This window comes from Carcharhinus amblyrhynchos, unplaced genomic scaffold, assembly GCF_965287045.1.
Source record: "Carcharhinus amblyrhynchos unplaced genomic scaffold, sCarAmb.v2.hapA scaffold_699, whole genome shotgun sequence".
Taxonomy (NCBI): Eukaryota; Metazoa; Chordata; class Chondrichthyes; order Carcharhiniformes; family Carcharhinidae; genus Carcharhinus; species Carcharhinus amblyrhynchos.
The window spans coordinates 44,866-67,053 of NW_027650439.1; the positions used below are offsets into that span (position 1 = coordinate 44,866).

Genomic DNA, 22,188 nt, shown 5'->3' on the forward strand with positions numbered 1-22,188 from the left:
GCGGTTTAGAATGGAGTTGAGGAGGAACTTCTTCACTCAAAGGGTGGTGAATCTCTGGAATTCTCTGCCCGTTGAGGTGGTGGAGGCTGCCTCGCTAAATATTTTTAAGTCGTGGGTTGATGGGTTTTTGATAAGAGAGGGGATTAAGGGTTATGGGGAGAGGGCGGGAATGTGGAACTGAGCCACGACAGATCAGCCATGATCTTATTGAATGGCGGGGCAGGCTCGAAGGGCTAGATGGCCGACTCCTGCTCCTATTTCTTATGTTCTTATGTTATATGCTCTGTCTGAGGCCAGAACTCTTCATTCTCCTGACGAAGAGGGAAATCCCAAAAGCTTGTGAGTTTACTATCAAATAAATCGGTTGGATTTAAACCTGGTGTTGTCAGACGTCTTACTGTGTTCACCCCAGTCCGACGCCGGCATCTCCACATCTCTCCCAAAAACACAGAGCCAAGCACCCTCCACACACTCGACCTCTTAAAACTTCACGTCAGCACGTGGGACAGCCGGCAGGCTCCCTCTGACAGCGCTGTGGGGCAAGCGGGAGAGGTACTCTTTTCCCCGTCCCCGCCAAGCTCTCCCGCCCTTTCCACCTCCCATTGGCCCCTCTCGCTGGTCAGGGCTCCAACTGACTTGTCCCCCACTGCGGTGGCCACGAGATTCCGGGCTGGGACTTCTGTTCGTCCCCCATGTGAGCGCGCACACAGAAAGGGCTCCCCCCACCCCCCCCACCCCCCACCGGCTCCCTTGAACATCAGAACATCTTGGTATCTAGGATCGCAATGGGATCTTGATCAATTGGGCCAGTGGGCTGACGAATGGAGTTTAATTTAGATCAATGCGAGGTGATGCATTTTGGTCGATCGAACCAGGGCAGGACTTGCTCAGTTAATGGTCAGGGAGAGTTACAGAACAGAGAGATCGAGGGGGACAGGTTCATAGCTCCGTGAAAGTGGTGGACAGAGTGGTGAAGAAGGCATTGGGCATGCTTGGTTTCATCGGTCAGAATACAGGAGTTGGGACGTCTTGTTGAAGTTGTACAAGACATTGGTAAGGCCACACTTGGAAATACTGTGTACAGTTCTGGTCACCCTATTATAGAAAGGATATTATTAAACTAGAAAGAGCGCAGAAAAGATTTACTAGGATGCTACCGGGACTTGATGGATTGAGGAGAGGCTGGATAGACTGGGACTTTTTTCTCTGGAGCGTAGGAGGGGTGATCTTATAGAGGTCTATAAAATAATGAGGGGCACAGATCAGCGAGATAGTCAATATCTTTTCCCCAAAGGTAGGGGAGCCTAAAACTAGAGGGTGTAGGTTTAAGGTGAGAGGGGAGAGATACAGAAGGGTCCAGAGGGGCAACTTTTTTCACCCAGAGGGTGGTGAGTGTCTGGAACGAGCTGCCAGAGGCAGTAGTAGAGGCGGGTACAATTTTTTATCTTTTAAAAAGCGTTTAGACAGTTACATGGGTACGATGGGTATAGAGGGATATGGGCCTAATGCGGGCAATTGACATTAGTTTAGGGATTAAACCTGGGCAGCATGGAGAAGTTGGGCTGGAGGGCCTGTTTCCATTCTGTAAACCTCTGAATCTTTCCTCAAACTATCGTCAGGAACCAAAAACCCAGGGCTGTTTGGACAGGTCACAAGATCAGTTGGGCCGAAAAATGGCAACTAACGTTCGCACCTCCCACAAGTTCCAGGCAACACCCGTCTCCAACGAGAGAGAGAATCCAACCATCTCCCCCCTCGATGTTCAATGTTATTACCATCGGTGGTCTCCCTCCCTCCCCGCAAAGGACATCCTGAGGGTTACCATTGACCAGAAACTGAACTGGGACCCAGCCGGTTAGAGAGAATCGAACCGTATCCGCCCTCCCCCACTCCTTGATATTCAGCAGAGAGAAACAGTCTCTCCCCGTGTCTCCATCACTTCTTTTAACCAATCGCCTTCAATCTGTGTCCCTCCCCCCCGGCTTCTGGTTCTCCGATCCTCCTGCCAACGGGGAGCGGTTTCTCTCTCCCTCTCGACTCTGTCCCGGGACCCCCTCGTGATCGTGAAGACCTCGATCCAAATCTCCTGTCGCCCGTCTCCTCCCCCCCCGAGGAGGACAGTCCCTCCAATCTCTCCCCGTCACTGAATAAACTCGCGGTGATCTCAATTCTCGGTTCTTGTTTTTTTTTTGAAAAAGAATAACGTATCTGAAAATAAATCTGGGTGAGATGGTAACTCTCCCTTCTCGCTTTCCCTCCCACAGTTAACTGAGGCGTACAGACCAACGATACGGGTGAGTAGCAGGGTCCTTTTGTTCTTCAATACTGCCTTCACTTTCCTACCATTGGTCTTGTTCGCTGCTTAAGAGGTGTAAAACCGAGTGCCCTCAGGCGATGGGGGGAGGGCAAGGGGTTTGGGGGTGGGGCAGAAGTATGAGAGACTGCATTGAAATGCTCCGAAGACCACCCTGCAAAGGACTTAGACCACCAGATATAGGAGCAGAGCGAGGCCATTCAGTCCCTCGTGTCCTCTCCGCCACGGCTGATAAGTTCCTCAACCCCATTCTTTGCCCTCCAAACCTTTGATCCCCTCAAGAACCTATCTGTCTTAAATACAAAGAAAGTTATGGCAGAGGAATAGGCCGTTCGGCCCTCCAAGCCTGTCCCAACCATGCTGCCTCCGCGTGGACTAAAATCCCCTACTCTCCCGGGGACTGTATCCCTCTATTCCCATCCCTGTTCGTCAGTTTGTCTCAGTGACCCGGCCTCCTCTGAGGCAATGAGTTCCCCACATTCACCACCCTCTGGCTGAGGAAATTCCTCCTCATCTCCGTTCCAAAGGCCATGTCTCGGATCCCAGTCTCCCAACTATTGGAAACATCCTCTCCACGTTCACTCTACCCAGGGCCTCGCAGTATCCTGTAAATTTCAATAAGATCCCCTCCCCCCCCCCCATCCTTCTAAACTCCCAACGAGTACAGACCCAGAGTCCTCAACCCATTCCTCACACGCCAAGCTCTTCATTACAGGGATCATTCTTGTGAACTTCCCTCTGGACCCTTTCCGAGGCCCGGCACATCCTTCCTTAGATACGGGGACCCAAAACTGCTCTCAATACTCCAAATGGAATATTTTTTATATTAAATTGCAGTTTAGAACGGAGTTGAGGAGGAACTTCTTCGCTCAAAGGGTGGTGAATCCCTGGAATTCTCTGCCCGTTGAAGTGGTGGAGGCTGCCTCGCTCAATATTTTTAAGACGCGGGTGGATGGGTTTTTGATAAGAGAGGGGATTAAGGGTTATGGGGAGAGGGCGGGAATGTGGAACTGAGACACGACAGATCAGCCATGATCTTATTGAATGGCGGGGCAGGCTCGAAGGGCTAGATGGCCTACACCTGCTCCTATTTCTTATGTTCTTATTGTTGGAGTTTAGAAGGATGAAGGGGGATCTTATTGAAATTTACAGGATACTGCGAGGATAGTATCCTATTTCTTATGTTCTCATGTTCTTATAGAGTGGAGGTGGAGACGATGTTTCCACTAGTCAGAAAAACTCGAACCAGAGAGGGCACAACCTCAGGGTAAAGGGACGGTCCTTTAAAACAGAGATGGGGAGGGATTTCTTCAGCCCAGAGAGTGGGGAATGCGTGGGAACTCTTTGCCCCAGAGGAGGCCGGGTCACTGAGTGTCTTCAAGACAGAGATAGATCGGTTCCTGATTAATAAGGGGTTCGGGGGGGAAAGGCAGGAGAATGGGGATCAGGGGGAAAAGGCAGGAGAATGGGGATGGGGATCAGGGGGAAAGGCAGGAGAATGGGGATGGGGATCAGGGGGGAAAGGCAGGAGAATGGGAATGGGGATCAGGGGGAAAAGGCAGGAGAATGGGGATGGGGATCAGGGGAAAAGGCAGGAGAATGGGGATGGGGATCGGGGGAAAAGGCAGGAGAATGGGGTTGGGGATCAGGGGGAAAAGGCAGGAGGATGGGGATGGGGATCAGGGGGGAAAGGCAGGAGAACGGGGATGGGGATCAGGGGGGAAAGGCAGGAGAACGGGGATGGGGATCAGGGGGAAAAGGCAGGAGGATGGGGATGGGGATCAGGGGGGGAAAGGCAGGAGAACGGGGATGGGGATCAGGGGGAAAAGGCAGGAGAATGGGGATGGGGATCAGGGGGAAAAGGCAGGAGAATGGGGATGGGGATCAGGGGGGAAAGGCAGGAGAATGGGGATGGGGATCAGGGGGAGCCTTTTGCAGCAATATTTATATTCCTCCCCTACACCCCCACCCCCTGCTGCCCCTTTAGAAAGCTGTGTGGTACCTGGAGATTGGATTCACTCTCCTTTCTTTTATGTCTTTGACCCCCCCCCCCCGCAGAAGCCAGGGAAATGGTGCGCGATGCACGTGCAGATTGCGTGGATGATCTATCAACATCAGGAGAAGAACAAGGTGCGTGTGCCGTGCGTCTGCCCCCCCCCCCCCCCAACCGTTGCATACGTAGTGGCGCGGGCGCCCGTCGATTCTGCCTTTCAACTTTCCCCTTCCCTGCCCCTTTTCGGCTGCTCACGTCATGTTCACTCTCCCCCCGCCCCCGCCCCCGCCCCCGCCCCACCCTCCCCCCATCCCAGCGTCAAACTCCTCGATTCGCTCGTCCTTCACCCTTCACCGGCTCCAGGGGGAACAACCTCCCAGCTCCTCCGTGCGGCAAAACGTTCCCTCGACCCGGGGTCCCGTTCCAGCGCGACTCCCCCCCCCCGACGTCCCCCTACACATCCCTGGGGAGCGAGGGAGGAAAAGGGAGTGTTAATTACTCACTCCGTTTATCGTCCAGCTCCAACCGGTGCTTTGAGTACGTATAAGGAGGGAATGCTGCGCCAAGATGCGTGCTCGTCAGGTCCGGGTAGGAGATGGTGGCATGGTCTGGCCTGGCTGTCTACCTGCCTTCAGTAGCTACGTTTGAACCCGGGTGTCCTTGGGGAGGGAGTAAGTGGCGTCCACCAGTGCGCTTGACATCTTTGGTAACCTAGACGAGCATATAAAGATCACTTATTATCATGAGAAGGCTTACATTAACACCTCAAAGAAGTCACTGTGAAAATCCCCTAGTTGGCACCTGTTCGGGCAACACTGAGGGCAGAGATTCTCCATACCTACGGTGGGCACACTGCTGTCTCACAGTTCCAGGGACCCAGGTTCGATTCCCAGCTCGGGTCACTGTCTGTGCGGAGTCTGCGCATTCTCCCCGTGTCTGCGTGGGTTTCCTCCGGTTTTCTCTCACACTCCGCAAGCCGTGCTGGTTAGGGTGGATTGGGGCCATGCTAAACTCTCCCTCAGTGTAACCCGCTCAGGAGATTTGGCGACTAGGGGGATTTTCACAGTGACTTCATTGCAGCGTTAATGTAAGCCTTACTTGTGGCGCTAATAAATACACTTTAAACCGCCCAAATTTCGCCTTTTTGATCTGGGAAATTTTTAAGCCATTTCTCAGGACAGCTATGTCCCGGGTGGGTTTCATAGAACATAGAACATTACAGCGCAGAACAGGCCCTTCGGCCCACGATGTTGCGCCGACCAGTTAAAAAACAATGACCCACTAACCTAAACCAATCCCTTTTCATCCATAAACCTATCCACGGATCTCTTAAACGCCCCCAAACTAGGCACATTTACAACCACAGCAGGCAGGGCATTCCAATCCCTCACCACCCTCTGGGTAAAGAACCTAAAAAACCTCCGGGTGCTCCGGTTTCCTCCCACAGTCCGAAAGATGTGTAGGTTAGGGTGGATTGGCCGTGCTAAATTGTCCCTTAGTGTCCCAAAGATGTGTAGTTAGGGTGGATTGGCCATGCTAAATTGTCCCTTAGTGTCCCAGAGATGTGTAGGTTAGGGTGGATGGGCCGTGCTAAATTGTCCCTTAGTGTCAGGGATGTGTAGGTTAGAGGTTAAAATATGTAGGGATATAGAACATAGAACATTACAGCGCAGAACAGGCCCTTCAGCCCACGATGTTGCGCCGGCCAGTTAAAAAACAATGACCCTCTAACCTAAACCAAACCCTTTCCGTCCATAAACCTATCCACGGATCTCTTAAACGCCCCCAAACTAGGCGCATCTACAACTGCAGCAGGCAGGGCATTCCAATCCCTCACCACCCTCTGGGTAAAGAACCTACCCCTGACATCCATCCTATAACTACCCCCCCTTAATTTAAAGCCATGCCCCCTCGTGCTAGCTTTGTCCATCCGAGGAAAAAGGCTATCACTATCCACCCTATCTAAACCTCTAATCATCTTATACGTTTCAATAAGATCCCCTCTTAGCCGCCTTCTTTCCAGCGAAAACAACCTCAAATCCCTCAGTCTCTCCTCATAGGACCTCCCCTCCATACCAGGCAACATCCTGGTAAACCTCCTCTGCACCCTCTCCAAAGCCTCCACATCCTTCCTATAATGTGGGGACCAGAACTGCACACAATACTCCAAGTGCGGCCGCACCAGAGTTTTGTACAGTTGCAACATGACGCTGCGGCTCCTAAATTCAATCCCCCTACCAATATGGGGGTAGGGCCTGTGTGGGATTGTGTTCGGTGCAGACTCGATGGGCCGAAGGGCCTCTTCCTGTACTGCCGGGTTCCATGATTTAATTTGGCGTCATGCTCGGCGCAACATGTCGGGCCTGTTCCTGCGCTGTACCGTTCTGTGTCCCGTGTCCTTCACCCCGCTTCTCTGCTCTTCTCTCCCCAATACCCCCCCTTACAGATGATCCACCCCGACCACCACAAGCTGGACTTCACCAAGACGGATCTCCTGAGCCGCAATCCCAGCAGCCTCTTTGGGCCGGTCACGCACTCGCACGAGATGGCTCGCTCAGCCACGCTCTTCGCCGCCGCAGGTATCGTGGGGGGTGGTGTTGGCGTCTCTTGTCGGGAGACGGGGTTGTCTCAGAGCTAACTCGGTAACGGCTGGGACACTGGGCTGAGCGGGAGGGAGGAGCTCTGTGACTGAACGGGATAACGCGTGCGCTCCCTCATAAGAAATAGGAGCAGGAGTTGGCCATCTAGCCCTTCGAGCCTGCCCCGCCATTCAATAAGATCATGGCTGATCTGATAGTGGATCAGTTCCACTTTCCCGCTTTCTCCCCTGTCTATCAGAAACCTATCTACCCGTGACTTAAATATATTCAGCAAGGTAGCCTCCACCACTTCAACGGGCAGAGAATTCCAGAGATTCACCACCCTTTGAGTGAAGAAGTTCCTCCTCAACTCTGATCTAAACCGCCCCCCCTTTATCTTGAGGCTGTGCCCTCTAGTCCTGCTGTCCTTTCTAAGCGGGAAGAATCTCTCTACCTCTACCCTATCCATCCCCTTCATTATCTTATACGTCTCTATAAGATCCCCCCCCCCCCATCCTTCTAAACTCCAACGAGTACAGACCCAGTCTATTCAGTCTCTCTTCATAGTCCAACCCCCTCATCTCCGGTATCAGCCGAGTGACCCTCCTCTGCACTCCCTCCAAGGCCTCCCCCCTCTGCCTCTCTGAGATGTGCAGGGAAGGAGGCACTGCGGGGATGGGAGGGAGAGAGGAGAGAGTGTTGGGGGGGGAGGTGGGTGGAGTGGGTGTGTCGGGGGAATCGCATTTTGCTCACCGTCCTCTCAGTCCCTCTCGGAGATATTTGAGAGGTGGTACCCCGTTGTAGATGTCCCCCCTCCCGATATACTCATTTACCCCCCAGTCCCTCACCGCGTTATATCTCCCTGATCTGAGGGAGGTTTCGGTGGCGGGGTGGGGAGGTAGCTGGGGGCTGGTTTCGTAAGGGACGTGCTCACTGCGTGTTCCTGATGGTCTTCCTACGAGACGGTGCAGGATCTGGGCGTCACGGCCAAGCCCCAGCACGCATTGCCCATCCCTCATTGCCCCCTTGCGCAGGGGGGGGGCGGGTCAGCCGCCATCTTGACCCCGCTTGCAGTCTCCATGTCCGTGGTGTAGGTACACCCACGGCGCTGTTAGGGAGGGAGCTCCAGGATTTTGACCCCAGCCACAGTGAAGGAATGGATGTATGTCCGAGTCAGAAGCGGTGTTGCGGGGGCTGTGTGTGGGATGGGGGGGTGGGGAGGGCATGGAGGGATCTTACAGGCGGTGGGTTTTCCCTCTGCGTCTGCTGTTCTGGGTGGGTAGAGGTGGTGGGTTTGGAAGGTGCTGTGGAAGGAGCCTTGGCGAGTCGCTGCGGGGCATCTTGTAGACGGTACACACTGTGTGTGTGTGGGTGGTGGAGGGAGTGAGTGTTTGTGGTTAGTGTGTCGATCGATCGGGGAGGGGGGGGCTGCTTTGTCCTGGACGGTGTCGAGCTTCTCGAGTGTTGTTGGGAGCCGTCCAGGCGAGTGGGGAGAGCGTCCCATCACACTCCTGACTGGTGTCCTTGTGGATGGTGGGACAGGCTTTGGGGAGGGGGAGTCAGGAGGTGAGTTACTCTCCGCAGGATCCCCAGCCTCTGACCTGCTCTGGGAGACACAGTATTGATATGGCTGGGACCCAGTTCAGTTTCTGGTCAATGGGAACCCCCAGGATGGTGATAGCGGGGGGTGGGGATTCAGTGATGGTCAATGGGAACCCCCAGGATGGTGATAGCGGGGGGTGGGGATTCAGTGATGGTCAATGGTAACCCCCAGGATATTGATAGTCGGGGGGGGGGGGATTCAGTGATGGTCAATGGTAACCCCCAGGATGTTGATAGTGGGGGGGAGGGGGATTAAGCGATGGTAAAAACATTGAACATCAAGGGGGGAGATGGTTCGATTCTCTCTTGTCGGAGATGGCCATTGCCTGGCACTTGTAGCGTGAATGTTACTCGCCACTCAGCCTGCCCCTTCTCTCTCTCTCATTTCAGATCCTGGGCACGCAGCATCCTCGCCGTTTGTTCCCCCGAACGCCCTCAACACATTCCTCAGTCCCTCGCCCCACCTCGGTAAGTCTGGAGGAGAGGGGCGCCGGGGGTTGGCATACTCTGCCCTCCCACAACCTTTTCTCCCGCTCCACCTCTGTCTCTCTCCTCCCGTCGCGCAGGGTGGATCACTGTTCAGACCCCCATCCTGGGAAGCGTACAAGCCCCCCCTCTTCCCTGCTGTGATTCCAGGAACGGACCTCCCGTTCTTCCCTTTGGACAGCAGGGTCCCTGGATTTAACGGGTGCCATCCGAGCCCGCCTTGCCACGCGAGCCTGGAAGGAGCCAAAAAGACCCAAATTGGCAAGTTCGCTTCCCCTGGCGAGGACCACACGGTTGCCTGGATCTTCCTTTTCATATCAAATATGGCAAGACTGCTCCCCCCACCATCCCCCGGATGAGGCAGCACAGCGGGGTTAGCACTGCTACCTCACAGCGCCAGGGACCCGGGTTCGATTCCCGGCCTCCGGTCACTGTCTGCGTGGGTTTCCTCCCGCAGTCCAAAGATGTGTAGGTTAGGGTGGATTGGCCGTGCTAAATTGCCCCTTAGTGGCCAAAGATGTGTAGGTTAGGGTGGATTGGCCGTGCTAAATTGCCCCTTAGTGGCCAAAGATGTGCTGGTTAGGGTGGATTGGCCGTGCTAAATTGCCCCTTAGTGGCCAAAGATGTGCAGGTTAGGGTGGATTGGCCATACTAATTTGCCCCTTAGTGGCCAAAGATGTGTAGGTTAGGGTGGATTGGCCATGCTAAATTGCCCCTTAGTGGCCAAAGATGTGTAGGTTAGGGTGGATTGGCCATGCTAAATTGCCCCTTAGTGGCCAAAGATGTGCAGGTTAGGGTGGATTGGCCATGCTAATTTGCCCCTTAGTGGCCAAAGATGTGTAGGTTAGGGTGGATTGGCCATGCTAAATTGCCCCTTAGTGGCCAAAGATGTGTAGGTTAGGGTGGATTGGCCGTGCTAAATTGCCCCTTAGTGGCCAAAGATGTGCTGGTTAGGGTGGATTGGCCATGCTAAATTGTCCCTTAGTGTCCAAAGATGTGTAGGTTAGGGGGGATTGGCCATGCTAAATTGTCCCTTAGTGTTCAAAGATGTGTAGGTTAGGGTGGATTGGCCGTGCTAAATTGTCCCTTAGTGTCCAAAGATGTGTAGGTTAGGGGGGATTGGCCATGCTAAATTGTCCCTTAGTGTTCAAAGATGTGTAGGTTAGGGTGGATTGGCCGTGCTAAATTGCCCCTTAGTGTCCAAAGATGTGTAGGTTAGGGTGGATTGGCCGTTCTAAATTGTCCCTTAGTGTCCAAAGATGTGTAGGTTAGGGGGGATTGGCCGTGCTAAATTGTCCCTTAGTGTCCAAAGATGTGTAGGTTAGGGGGGATTGGCCGTGCTAAATTGTCCCTTAGTGTCCAAAGATGTGTAGGTTAGGGGGGATTGGCCGTGCTAAATTGTCCCTTAGTGTCCAAAGATGTGTAGGTTAGGGGGGATTGGCCATGCTAAATTGTCCCTTAGTGTCCAAAGATGTGTAGGTTAGGGTGGATTGGCCGTGCTAAATTGTCCCTTAGTGTCCAAAGATGTGTAGGTTAGGGGGGATTGGCCGTGCTAAATTGCCCCTTAGTGGCCAAAGATGTGTAGGTTAGGGGGGATTGGCCGTGCTAAATTGCCCCTTAGTGGCCAAAGATGTGTAGGTTAGGTGCTAAATTCTCCCTCAGGAGTGTGGCGACTTGGGAATTTTCGCAGTAACTTCATTGCAGTGTTAATGAAAGCCTGCTTGTGACAGCCGCAAGTAAACTTCGTAAAATCAACTCTTTAATCATTCACTAATTCCCCTCTTTAGCACTTCCAATACCAACTCAAACACGAACAGTTGCAACTCATTCATTGCCTGTTCCTGAACTTTAACTCTTAACTACGCATTAACTTTACTGAAAATTATCTCCAACGGACTTTAACTTAACTGCACGTTAACTTACCAGCCGGCGGCGCCCAGGTCCCAGGAACGAAGAAAAATATATAGGCTGTCCCAATCTAAACCAAAACGTCCCACAGACAAAAACCCTTTTGACAGGTTTAACAGAGCACAGACTAATGCTCACGTGATACTGGGGTGGAAGGCTTTAGTTGAGTTCTGCAGTCAAATGGTTCGAAGACAAACACAGCTTCCCAAAACACTTGAAACACTTCATTGCAGTGTTAATGTAAGCCAACTTGTGACAATAAATAAATAGTTTGGTACGCCTTCTCTGAATTGCTTCCAACAGATCCACATCTTTCTTGAAATAAGATTGATACCACACACAATATACCAGATGTGTTCTCACCAATGCCGCCCCCCACCCCCCCCCCATACAACTGAAACACAACGTCCCGGCTTCTGTAATGAATTCCCCGCCCGATAGACGGTATTCGCTTTCCCAGTTCCTCGCTGTCCCTGCCGACCAGCCTTTTGTGATCCGTGCGCTAGGACGCCCAGATCCCTCTGTGCCTCAGAGCTCCGGCGTCTCTCGTGACAATTCGCGCCGCTTGGGCGACGGTCCAGGTTTCAGCGTGGCTGCTGACAGGGTGGGGAGGGGGTGCCTAGCAGTCCTGGACGTCTCTCCGGAACGCAAGGGAGATAATGGGGGAGGGGCGGGGGGGGGGGGGGCGGAGAAGGGTCAAGGTCGACAGTGGGGAGCTGATGTTGTAACCCGCCGTGTGTTCTCTTTCTCTCCCCCCACCCCCCTCGTGCCGCAGATCCTTACGGCAGGACTCCAGCCTACGGTGCGATTGGACAGTTGACGAGCAGAGCCTTTGGGGGGCTAGGGAACCCGGCAGTGGGTAAGTGAGAACTCGGTAACGCGAACCCTCCAGCTCCCCGCCGTCCCGGGCCGCAATTCTCCGCCTTGTCCCTTTGCCCCTTCTCCAGGGGCAAGACCCTCAGCGTCACCACCCCCCCCCCCACTCTCCCCTCCACACTCGGGAAACACTTCCCGACGGGGCCTGTTCCTCGGGCCGGACGCGGTCTTCCCGTAGGATTTTCCACCTGGCTGAGGAGGGTGCGTGGGTTTCCCAACACGGAATGTCATACTTGGTCAGCGACTCTCTCAAGTCGAGATCTGGGACCCTCCCTCAGCACCGTCACCCCTACCCCCTCCCACAGTGCAGCGCTCCCTCAGCACCGACCCCCCCACAGTGCGGGACTCCCTCAGCACCGACCCCCCCACAGTGCGGGACTCCCTCAGCACCGACCCTCCCACAGTGCAGGACTCCCTCAGCACCGACCCCCCCACAGTGCGGGACTCCCTCAGCACCGACCCTCCCACAGTGCGGGACTCCCTCAGCACCGACCCTCCCACAGTGCAGAACTCCCTCAGCACCGACCCTCCCACAGTGCGGGACTCCCTCAGCACCGACCCTCCCACAGTGCAGAACTCCCTCAGCACCGACCCTCCCACAGTGCGGGACTCCCTCAGCACTGACCCTCCCACAGTGCGGGACTCCCTCAGCACCGACCCTCCCACAGTGCAGAACTCCCTCAGCACCGACCCTCCCACAGTGCGGGACTCCCTCAGCACCGACCCTCCCACAGTGCGGGACTCCCTCAGCACCGACCCTCCCACAGTGCGGGACTCCCTCAGCACCGACCCTCCCACAGTGCGGGACTCCCTCAGCACCGACCCTCCCACAGTGCGGGACTCCCTCAGCACCGACCCTCCCACAGTGCGGGACTCCCTCAGCACCGACCCTCCCACAGTGCGGGACTCCCTCAGCACCGACCCTCCCACAGTGCGGGACTCCCTCAGCACCGACCCTCCCACAGTGCGGGACTCCCTCAGCACCGACCCTCCCCACAGTGCGGGGCTCCCTCAGCACCGACCCTCCCACAGTGCGGGACTCCCTCAGCACCGACCCTCCCACAGTGCGGGACTCCCTCAGCACCGACCCTCCCACAGTGCGGGACTCCCTGAGCACCGACCCTCCCACAGTGCGGGACTCCCTCAGCACCGACCCTCCCACAGTGCGGGACTCCCTCAGCACCGACCCTCCCACAGTGCGGGACTCCCTCAGCACCGACCCTCCCACAGTGCGGGACTCCCTCAGCACCGACCCTCCCACAGTGCGGGACTCCCTCGGCACCGACCCTCCCACAGTGCGGGACTCCCTCGGCACCGACCCTCCCACAGTGCGGGACTCCCTCAGCACCGACCCTCCCACAGTGCTGGACTCCCTCAGCACCGACCCTCCCACAGTGCGGGACTCCCTCAGCACCGACCCTCCCACAGTGCGGCGCTCCCTCAGCACCGACCCTCCCACAGTGCGGGACTCCCTCAGCACCGACCCTCCCACAGTGCGGGACTCCCTCAGCACCGACCCTCCCACAGTGCGGGACTCCCTCAGCACCGACCCTCCCACAGTGCGGGACTCCCTCAGCACCGACCCTCCCACAGTGCGGGACTCCCTCAGCACCGACCCTCCCACAGTGCGGGACTCCCTCAGCACCGACCCTCCCACAGTGCAGGACTCCCTCAGCACCGACCCTCCCACAGTGCGGGACTCCCTCAGCACCGACCCTCCCACAGTGCGGGACTCCCTCAGCACCGACCCTCCCACAGTGCGGGACTCCCTCAGCACCGACCCTCCCACAGTGCGGCGCTCCCTCAGCACCGACCCTCCCACAGTGCGGGACTCCCTCAGCACCGACCCTCCCACAGTGCGGCGCTCCCTCAGCACCGACCCTCCCACAGTGCGGGACTCCCTCAGCACCGACCCTCCCACAGTGCGGAACTCCCTCAGCACCGACCCCCCCACAGTGCGGGACTCCCTAATGTTGTGGATGTGACCTGCTTTAACTCTCTCTCTCTCTCTCTCCCCCTCTCCCCTCCAGCGGTCAGCACTGTCTTTTCCCACAAGGACAATGCCGCAGCCCAGAGCACGGGCCACCCACGCGACCATTGGAACCGCCTCCACCAGACACCCCCGTCCTTCCCCACCTCTCCCCCGGTGTGGCCCAGGCTGGCGGAGGCCGAGCGAGAGCGGGGCGGCCTGCTGGACAAGGAGCTGGACTCGGACAAGCACGAGATCGCCTTCATCAAGGAGGAGAAGGAGAGGTGAGAGGCACAGAAGCTTCCGGGTGCCCCTTTGGGAGGAGGGACGTGGGGGTCCCTGACAAGGCCATCATTGCTGGCCTTCCCCAATGGCCCCTTTCACTCAGCACTTCACTCGGGGCAGTTAGAGTCGATCACAGCGTTGTGTGCTGGGGTAGGGAAGGGGGGCGGTGCGGGCTGGAGTCACAGGTAGGCCAGACCGGGTGAGGATGGCTGATTTCCTTCCCTCAAGGTACTAAGGTCTTTATGGCCACCAGCAATGGTTGTGACGGTCACTGTTATTGAGCCTGTCTTCACCTTTCGGGATCATTTCCACCGGCTGTTGTCGATCGGGCGGGTGGGGGGGGTGGTGGTCACCCTGCCAACATTTTCCGCTTTGCACTCAGCAGGACCTGTTGGTCAAGGATACCGGAGCAGACTGACCTCATCAGAATCTGGGCCAAAGCTCAGCGGTTAACTGTTCCCCTGGTGCGTTCTCCCTTGCAGATCCTCTGACTGGGGGGGAGGTGGAGAGTAGGGAGAAATGGGGAAGGAGCGGGGGGGGGTGACCTCATCTTCGTGAAGCCATTCCCGGGCCAAACTGACCACCGTCAGGTCCAGCAGGGGACCGAGAGAGGGGCCGGTCTGACCCTGACTGTCTGCCCCTCCAGCGTGGGGCAGCCGGGTGTCCCTGGGGGGGTCAGCAGAGTACACGGACGACCATCGAGGCTTCCCGTGCTCTGTGGGGGGACCGCGGGGACCGGGGTGTATTACTGCCCCCTCTCAGTCGCGTTTTGATTCTAAGTTTCATTGTGTTTGTCTGGCGGTTCTCCCTTTCTGTTTCTCCTTCATTTTGTTTAATTCAAAATCCATCGAATCTACAGTGCAGAAGGAGGCCATTTGGCCCATCCAGCCTGTCCCGCTCCCTTCCCGAATGGCCCTCTCATCCTCAGCCCTGGGACAGCCCCCTCGCCCCCTGACCTAGGAGCAAGTCAGGCACCCCACACGCCATTGCCTCCGCCATTTCACTACGGCCCTATCTCCTCAGTGTCCAAAGATGTGTAGGTTAGGGTGGATTGGCCGTGCTAAATTGTCCCTTAGTGTCCAAAGATGTGTAGGTTAGGGTGGGTTGGCCGTGCTAAATTGCCCCTTAGTGTCCAAAGATGTGTAGGTTAGGGTGGATTGGCCAAGCTAAATTGTCCCTTAGTGTCCAAAGATGTGTAGGTTAGGGTGGATTGGCCGTGCTAAATTGTCCCTTAGTGTCCAAAGATGTGTAGGTTAGGGTGGATTGGCCAAGCTAAATTGTCCCTTAGTGTCCAAAGATGTGTAGGTTAGGGTGGATTGGCCATGCTAAATTGTCCCTTAGTGTCCAAAGATGTGTAGGTTAGGGGGGATTGGCCGTGCTAAATTGTCCCTTAGTGTCCAAAGATGTGTAGGTTAGGGTGGATTGGCCAAGCTAAATTGTCCCTTAGTGTCCAAAGATGTGTAGGTTAGGGTGGATTGGCCATGCTAAATTGTCCCTTAGTGTCCAAAGATGTGTAGGTTAGGGGGGATTGGCCGTGCTAAATTGTCCCTTAGTGTCCAAAGATGTGTAGGTTAGGGTGGATTGGCCGTGCTAAATTGTCCCTTAGTGTCCAAAGATGTGTAGGTTAGGGTGGATTGGCCATGCTAAATTGTCCCTTAGTGTCCAAAGATGTGTAGGTTAGGGTGGATTGGCCAAGCTAAATTGTCCCTTAGTGTCCAAAGATGTGTGGGTTAGGGTGGATTGGCCGTGCTAAATTGTCCCTTAGCGTCCAAAGATGTGTAGGTTAGGGTGGATTGGCCGTGCTAAATTGTCCCTTAGTGTCCATAGAATCATAAAAACCCCACAGTGCAGAAAGAGGCCTTTCGGCCCGTCGAGTCTGCACCGAACACAATCCCACCCAGACCCCCTACCCCCACATCCCTACATATTTTACCCACTAATCTCTCTAACCTAAGCAACCCTGGACACAGGGGACCTCCATCCCCTGCTCCCCGTCCCTCGCCCCCCCCCCGTCCCTCTCGAGCGTCCCACCCTCCCTTCTCCTCCTCCCCCGCCGCGTCCCTCCGTCCCCCACACCCCGTCCCTCTCGAGCGTCCCACCCTCCCCTCTCCTCCTCCCCCGCCGCGTCCCTCCGTCCCCCACACCCCGTCCCTCTCGAGCGTCCCACCCTCCCCTCTCCTCCTCCCCCGCCGCGTCCCTCCGTCCCCCCACACCCCGTCCCTCTCGAGCGTCCCACCCTCCCCTCTCCTCCTCCCCCGCCGCGTCCCTCCGTCCCCCCACACCCCGTCCCTCTCGAGCGTCCCACCCTCCCCTCTCCTCCTCCCCCGCCGCGTCCCTCCGTCCCCCCACACCCCGTCCCTCTCGAGCGTCCCACCCTCCCCTCTCCTCCTCCCCCGCCGCGTCCCTCCGTCCCCCCACACCCCGTCCCTCTCGAGCGTCCCACCCTCCCCTCTCCTCCTCCCCCGCCGCGTCCCTCCGTCCCCCCACACCCCGTCCCTCTCGAGCGTCCCACCCTCCCCTCTCCTCCTCCCCCGCCGCGTCCCTCCGTCCCCCCACACCCCGTCCCTCTCGAGCGTCCCACCCTCCCCTCTCCTCCTCCCCCACCCCCTCTTCCCCCCATTCCTCGCCTGCTAATCCCTCCTGCCCCCCACCTCCCCGGTTAACCGGCTGCCTCTCCCGTCTCCCTGCAGGGAAGCTGTGTACGGCCGTCACCAGGTCCGAGTCTCTCCGGCGGCCCACAAGACCGGCAACGCCCCCCCGGCTGCGGACGAGGAGAGGGGTCGCCCCCGGAGCAGCGGCGGCAGCGTCGAGCCGCGGGGTCCCAGTCGGGACCCCCCCAGGGACCAGTTCAAGCAGGAGCAGCAGCAGCAGCGCGGCCGAGAGCAGCAGCAGCAGCCCCCGCCCAGGAGGCTGGGGGAGGCGGGCAGGGAGCCCTCGCCCTACCCCCGCCCGGGCGGCCCCCCCGAGGCCCCCCGGCCCGGCCTCCTGCGCGAGCTGGCCAGGCGGCACGAGGTGAAGGTGAAGGAGGAGCGGAAGGAGGAACACGACATGGTGGTGGCGGCGGCCCCGGGCCCCGCGCTGCCTCTGCCCGGCTTCGAGCCGGCCCAGCTCCAGCGGGCCCACCTGCCGGCGGGGGCCCTGCACGCCCTGCACCCGCTGCCCGTGCCCCTGGCCGTGGTGGGGCAGGTCAACGGCCTGGGGGTGCTGGAGAGGGGCCGGGTGCTGGCCGGCCCCTACCTGGGGGGGGTGGGGCACCCCTCCGTCGCCGCCGCCGCCGGCTGGGAGCCCTGGCGGGGCCCCGAGGTGGTGGTGGCGGCCCCGCCGCCTCTGCCCTCCCGCTACCCGCCCGCCCAGCCCCGCTACTACGAGGCGGAGAGGGCCTACCGGGAGCGGGCGCTGCTGCGGGACTCGATGGTGCCCGAGACCCTGCTGGCGGAGGCCCGGCGGGAGCAGGAGGCCGGGGGCTTCCTGGAGCAGCCCTCTCCGCCCCAGCTCCTGCTGCAGGAGGAGTACGACCAGCGGGCCCGGCTGCTCGGCTACCTGGGGCCTCACCCTCACCACCACCCTTACCCCCGCGTCAGCCCCTCCCTGGTTCACCCGGCGGCCGGCCTGCTCAGTAAGACCCCGCCCATGGCCACCCTGGGGGCCCCGCCCCCCCTCATCTCCTCCTCCTCCTCCTCCTCCTCCTCCACCGGCGGCGGAGGGGGAGGCAGGCCAGGCTCCCCCGTCCCCCGGGCCACCCCGCTCTCGGCCAGCGAGCTGCGCGATCTGGCCGCCTACGCCCAGAAGGACAGGGACTCCAGATGATGGAGGGGGTGACGGCGGCGCTGCGAGCAGTGGGGGGAGCAGCGAGGATGATGGAGCGGAGGCGGCACTGCGAGCAGGGGGGGAGCATCCGGATGATGGAGCGGAGGCGACACTGCAAGCAGTGGGGAGCAGCGAGGATGATGGAGCGGAGGCGGCACTGCGAGCAGTGGGGGGAGCAGCGAGGATGATGGAGCGGAGGCAGCACTGCGAGCAGTGGGGGGAGCAGCGAGGATGATGGAGCGGAGGCGGCACTGCGAGCAGTGGGGGGAGCAGCGAGGATGATGGAGCAGAGGCAGCACTGCGAGCAGTGGGGGGAGCAGCGAGGATGATGGAGCGGAGGCAGCACTGCGAGCAGTGGGGGGAGCAGCGAGGATGATGGAGCGGAGGCAGCACTGCGAGCAGAGGGGGGAGCAGCGAGGATGATGGAGCGGAGGCAGCACTGCGAGCAGTGGGGGGAGCAGCGAGGATGATGGAGCGGAGGCAGCACTGCGAGCAGAGGGGGGAGCAGCGAGGATGATGGAGCGGAGGCAGCACTGCGAGCAGAGGGGGGAGCAGCGAGGATGATGGAGCGGAGGCAGCACTGCGAGCAGTGGGGGGAGCAGCGAGGATGATGGAGTGGAGGCAGCACTGCGAGCAGAGGGGGGAGCAGCGAGGATGATGGAGCGGAGGCAGCACTGTGAGCAGTGGGGGGAGCAGCGAGGATGATCGAAGCGGGCAGCAGCGGCACTGCGAGCAGCGAGGACTGCACTGGACTGGCACAGACTTTGGAGAGACCCAGCGTGACATTTAATGCACATGTAGAACTCTGCTTTTTTTTTTAAGAAAAGAAGGAAGCGAGCAGGCTTTCCAACGTAACGGGCGCCGTGTAAATATTTATATTATAACCAGCGAGAGATTGCTTGGCTTAGGCGAGCCGAGACACCTCAAAATTCTTGTTTTTTTTTGTACATTTTTCAAAAGGGGCTCGGGGAGGGGTGCGCTTTTAAGCGATGCCTTTTTTTAAAATTTCCTTTTAAGTCTTTCCCCCCCCCCTCTCTTTCTTCCTCCCCCTCCTCTCTCCCCTTCCCTTCCCCACCCCCCCGGACAGTTTTTACTGCATCTCTTTTGTAAACTGTATCTACGTTGTAAAAGACTTCCCGACTCCTCTGCTTAAGAGAATCAGTCTGAATTATAACAAATTGGGAAAACGGATTGTGGTTCTTTCTGTTCCGCTCCCCCCGGCACCTCGAGCTCCGTCGGATCTCTGCTTTTGGAGTCTCGGCGGCCCTCCCCCTCCACCCCGTCCCACCCTCCAACTCTCCCCACAGGGGCACCAAGGACGGGGAAACCAGGAGGGAAGGGTCTTGGCGTCTCATCCCCCACCGAGTACGTTTAATAGAACGTTCCAGCGCAGTACAGGCCCTTCGGCCCTCGATGTTGCGCCAACCAGTGGAACCAATCTAATGACCCTCTAACCTAAACTATTCCAGTGTTATCCATATGCCTATCCACTGACCATTTGAACGCCCTTAAAGTTGGCGAGTCCACAACTGCTGCAGGCAGGACATTCCACGCCCTTACTACCTTCTGAGTAAAGAATCTACCTCTGACATCCGTCCTATAATTACCACCCCTTAATTTAAAGCTATGTCCCCTCGTGTTAGCCATCACCATCCGAGGAAAAAGGCTCTCACTCCCCACCCTATCTAACCCTCTGATCATCTTGTATGCCTCAATTAGGTCACCTCGTAACCTTCTTCTCTCTAACGAAAATAACCTCGAGTCCCTCAGCCTTTCCTCATAAGGCCTTCCCACCATACCAGGCAACATCCTGGTAAACCTCCTCTGCACCCTTTCCAATGCCTCCACATCTTTCTTATAATGTGGTGACCAGAACTGTACACAATACTCCAAGTGCAGCCGCACCAGAGTTTTGTACAGTTGTAACATGACCTCACGGCTCCGAAATTCAATCCCTCTACCAATAAAAGCTAACACACCGTACGCCTTCTTAACAACCTTATCAACCTGGGTGCCAACTTTCAGGGATCTATGCACATGTACCCCGAGATCTCTCTGCTCGTCAACACTACCAAGAGTTCTTCCATTAGCCCTATACTCTGTACTCCTGTTCAGGAGGTGGGTTAATGATATCGGAAGGGAGGGGGTGATTACTCAGGGAGTGGTGCAGGTGGGAGGGAATTGGGTGCCACAGTGGGGGTAGCACTGTTGCTTCAAAGCTCCAGGGACCAGGGTTCGATTCCCGGGCTGTGTGGAGTCTGCACATTCTCCCCGTGTCTGCGTGGGTTTCCTCCGGGTGCTCCGGTTTCCTCCCACAGTCCAAAAGATACACGGGTTAGGTTGATTGGCCATGCTAAGAAATTGCCCCTTAGTGTCCAGGGATGTGTAAGTTAGAGGGATTGGTGGGTATAATGTGTAGGGATATGAGGGTACAGGCTGGGTAGGATTGTGTTTGGTGCAGACTCGATGGGCCGAAGGGCTTCTTTCTGCACTGAGGTTAGGGTGGATTGGCCATGCTAAATTGTCCCTTAGTGTCCAAAGATGTGTAGGTTAGGGTGGATTGGCCGTGCTAAATTGTCCCCTTAGTGTACAAAGATGTGTAGGTTAGGGTGGATTGGCCGTGCTAAATTGTCCCTTAGTGTCCAAAGATGTGTAGGTTAGGGTGGATTGGCCGTGCTAAATTGTCCCTTAGTGTCCAAAGATGTGTAGGTTAGGGTGGATTGGCCGTGCTAAATTGTCCCTTAGTGTCCAAAGATGTGTAGGTTAGGGTGGATTGGCCGTGCTAAATTGTCCCTTAGTGTCCAAAGGTGTGTAGGTTAGGGTGGATTGGCCATGCTAAATTGTACCTTAGTGTCCAAAGATGTGTAGGTTAGGGTGGATTGGCCTTGCTAAATTGCCCCTTAGTGTCCAAAGATGTGTAGGTTAGGGGGGATTGGCCATGCTAAATTGTACCTTAGTGTCCAAAGATGTGTAGGTTAGGGTGGATTGGCCATGCTAAATTGTCCCTTACTGTCCAAAGATGTGTAGGTTAGGGTGGATTGGCCATGGTAAATTGTCCCTTAGTGTCCAAAGATGTGTAGGTTAGGGGGGATTGGCCATGCTAAATTGTACCTTAGTGTCCAAAGATGTGTAGGTTAGGGTGGATTGGCCGTGCTAAATTGCCCCTTAGTGTCCAAAGATGTGTAGGTTAGGGGGGATTGGCCATGCTAAATTGTACCTTAGTGTCCAAAGATGTGTAGGTTAGGGTGGATTGGCCATGCTAAATTGCCCCTTAGTGTCCCAAAGATGTGTAGGTTAGGGTGGATTGGCCGTGCTAAATTGTCCCTTAGAATCCCTACAGTGCAGAAGGAGGCCATTTGGCCCATTGACTCCTCCAGTCACAATCCCACCTAGCCCCATTCCCATAGCCCCACGTGTTTACCCCACTAATCCCCCTAACCTGTGCACCCTGGCACTTGAAGGGGCATTTTAGCACGGCCAATCCACCTAACCCCGCACATCTTTTGGACCGTGGGAGGAAACCCACTCAGACACGGGGAGAACATGCAGCCTCCGCACAGAAAGTGACCCGAGGCCGGGAATCGAACCCAGGGTCCCTGGCGCCGTGAGGCAGCAGTGTGAGCCCCGCTGTGCTGCTCTGTGCCGGGGGGGGGGGGACTCGCAACGTCAATGTATAGGGTCATGGGAATAGGGCGACGGTGGTCGATGAGAGTGGATGGGCCAAATGGCCTCCTGCTGTACTGTGGGGCTGCTTTGGGAAATGGAGGAGGGGAGGGGAGTGGCAGGGATGGGCTACAGGGGAGGGAGCAGGCGTGTGTGGGGTCACCGTCAAGGCTTGCCGTGAACATTGGGCACCACCGAGGACAACAGGGCATGACTGACCCTTCCACTGGCGGTTTCAAGTTTCATTCCCTCTCACCCCCGTCCGGTTTTGGCACGGGGGGTGGGGGAGATAGGGGGAAGAGTTCAATCACTGGTGAGAACACATTGAACACCGCACGCAGGGTCAGCAGGGTTTGGGTGTGAACCAGCCCCCTGTGCCAATGGCAGTGGCTCATGAGACTTCCCGGGAAATGAGGGTAGGGGGTGAGGGGGGGTACTTGCGCATCCCACTGGCCGGAGAGCTCTGCAATGCAGTGGCGGAAGAGAAGGAACTCCCATCGTCTGGACGCCCAGGGATCAGACGCACTGAGTGGGGACGCAAACCCCCTCCCGCAGTGCGGCGCTCCCTCAGCGCCGACCCTCCCACAGTGCGGGGCTCCCTCAGCACCGACCCTCCCACAGTGCGGTGCTCCCTCAGCGCCGACCCTCCCACAGTGCGGGGCTCCCTCAGCGCCGACCCTCCCACAGTGCGGGACTCCCTCAGCAC

At 57.3% G+C, this 22,188-nt stretch overlaps 1 protein-coding gene across 1 annotated transcript in view; it reads left to right on the forward strand.

Moving 5' to 3' along the window:
- The window catches only part of LOC145339840 (autism susceptibility gene 2 protein homolog), a 57,239-nt gene extending 38,353 nt beyond the window's left edge, over positions 1-18,886 (forward strand). The window contains 7 exon segments of the mRNA XM_080184372.1: positions 2,265-2,294; positions 4,373-4,444; positions 6,754-6,886; positions 8,879-8,956; positions 11,658-11,741; positions 13,789-14,011; positions 16,703-18,886. Of these exon segments, the coding sequence (XP_080040498.1) occupies positions 2,265-2,294; positions 4,373-4,444; positions 6,754-6,886; positions 8,879-8,956; positions 11,658-11,741; positions 13,789-14,011; positions 16,703-17,819 (1,737 nt within the window). The 3' untranslated portion in view covers positions 17,820-18,886.
- The last annotated feature ends 3,302 nt before the right edge of the window (positions 18,887-22,188 follow it).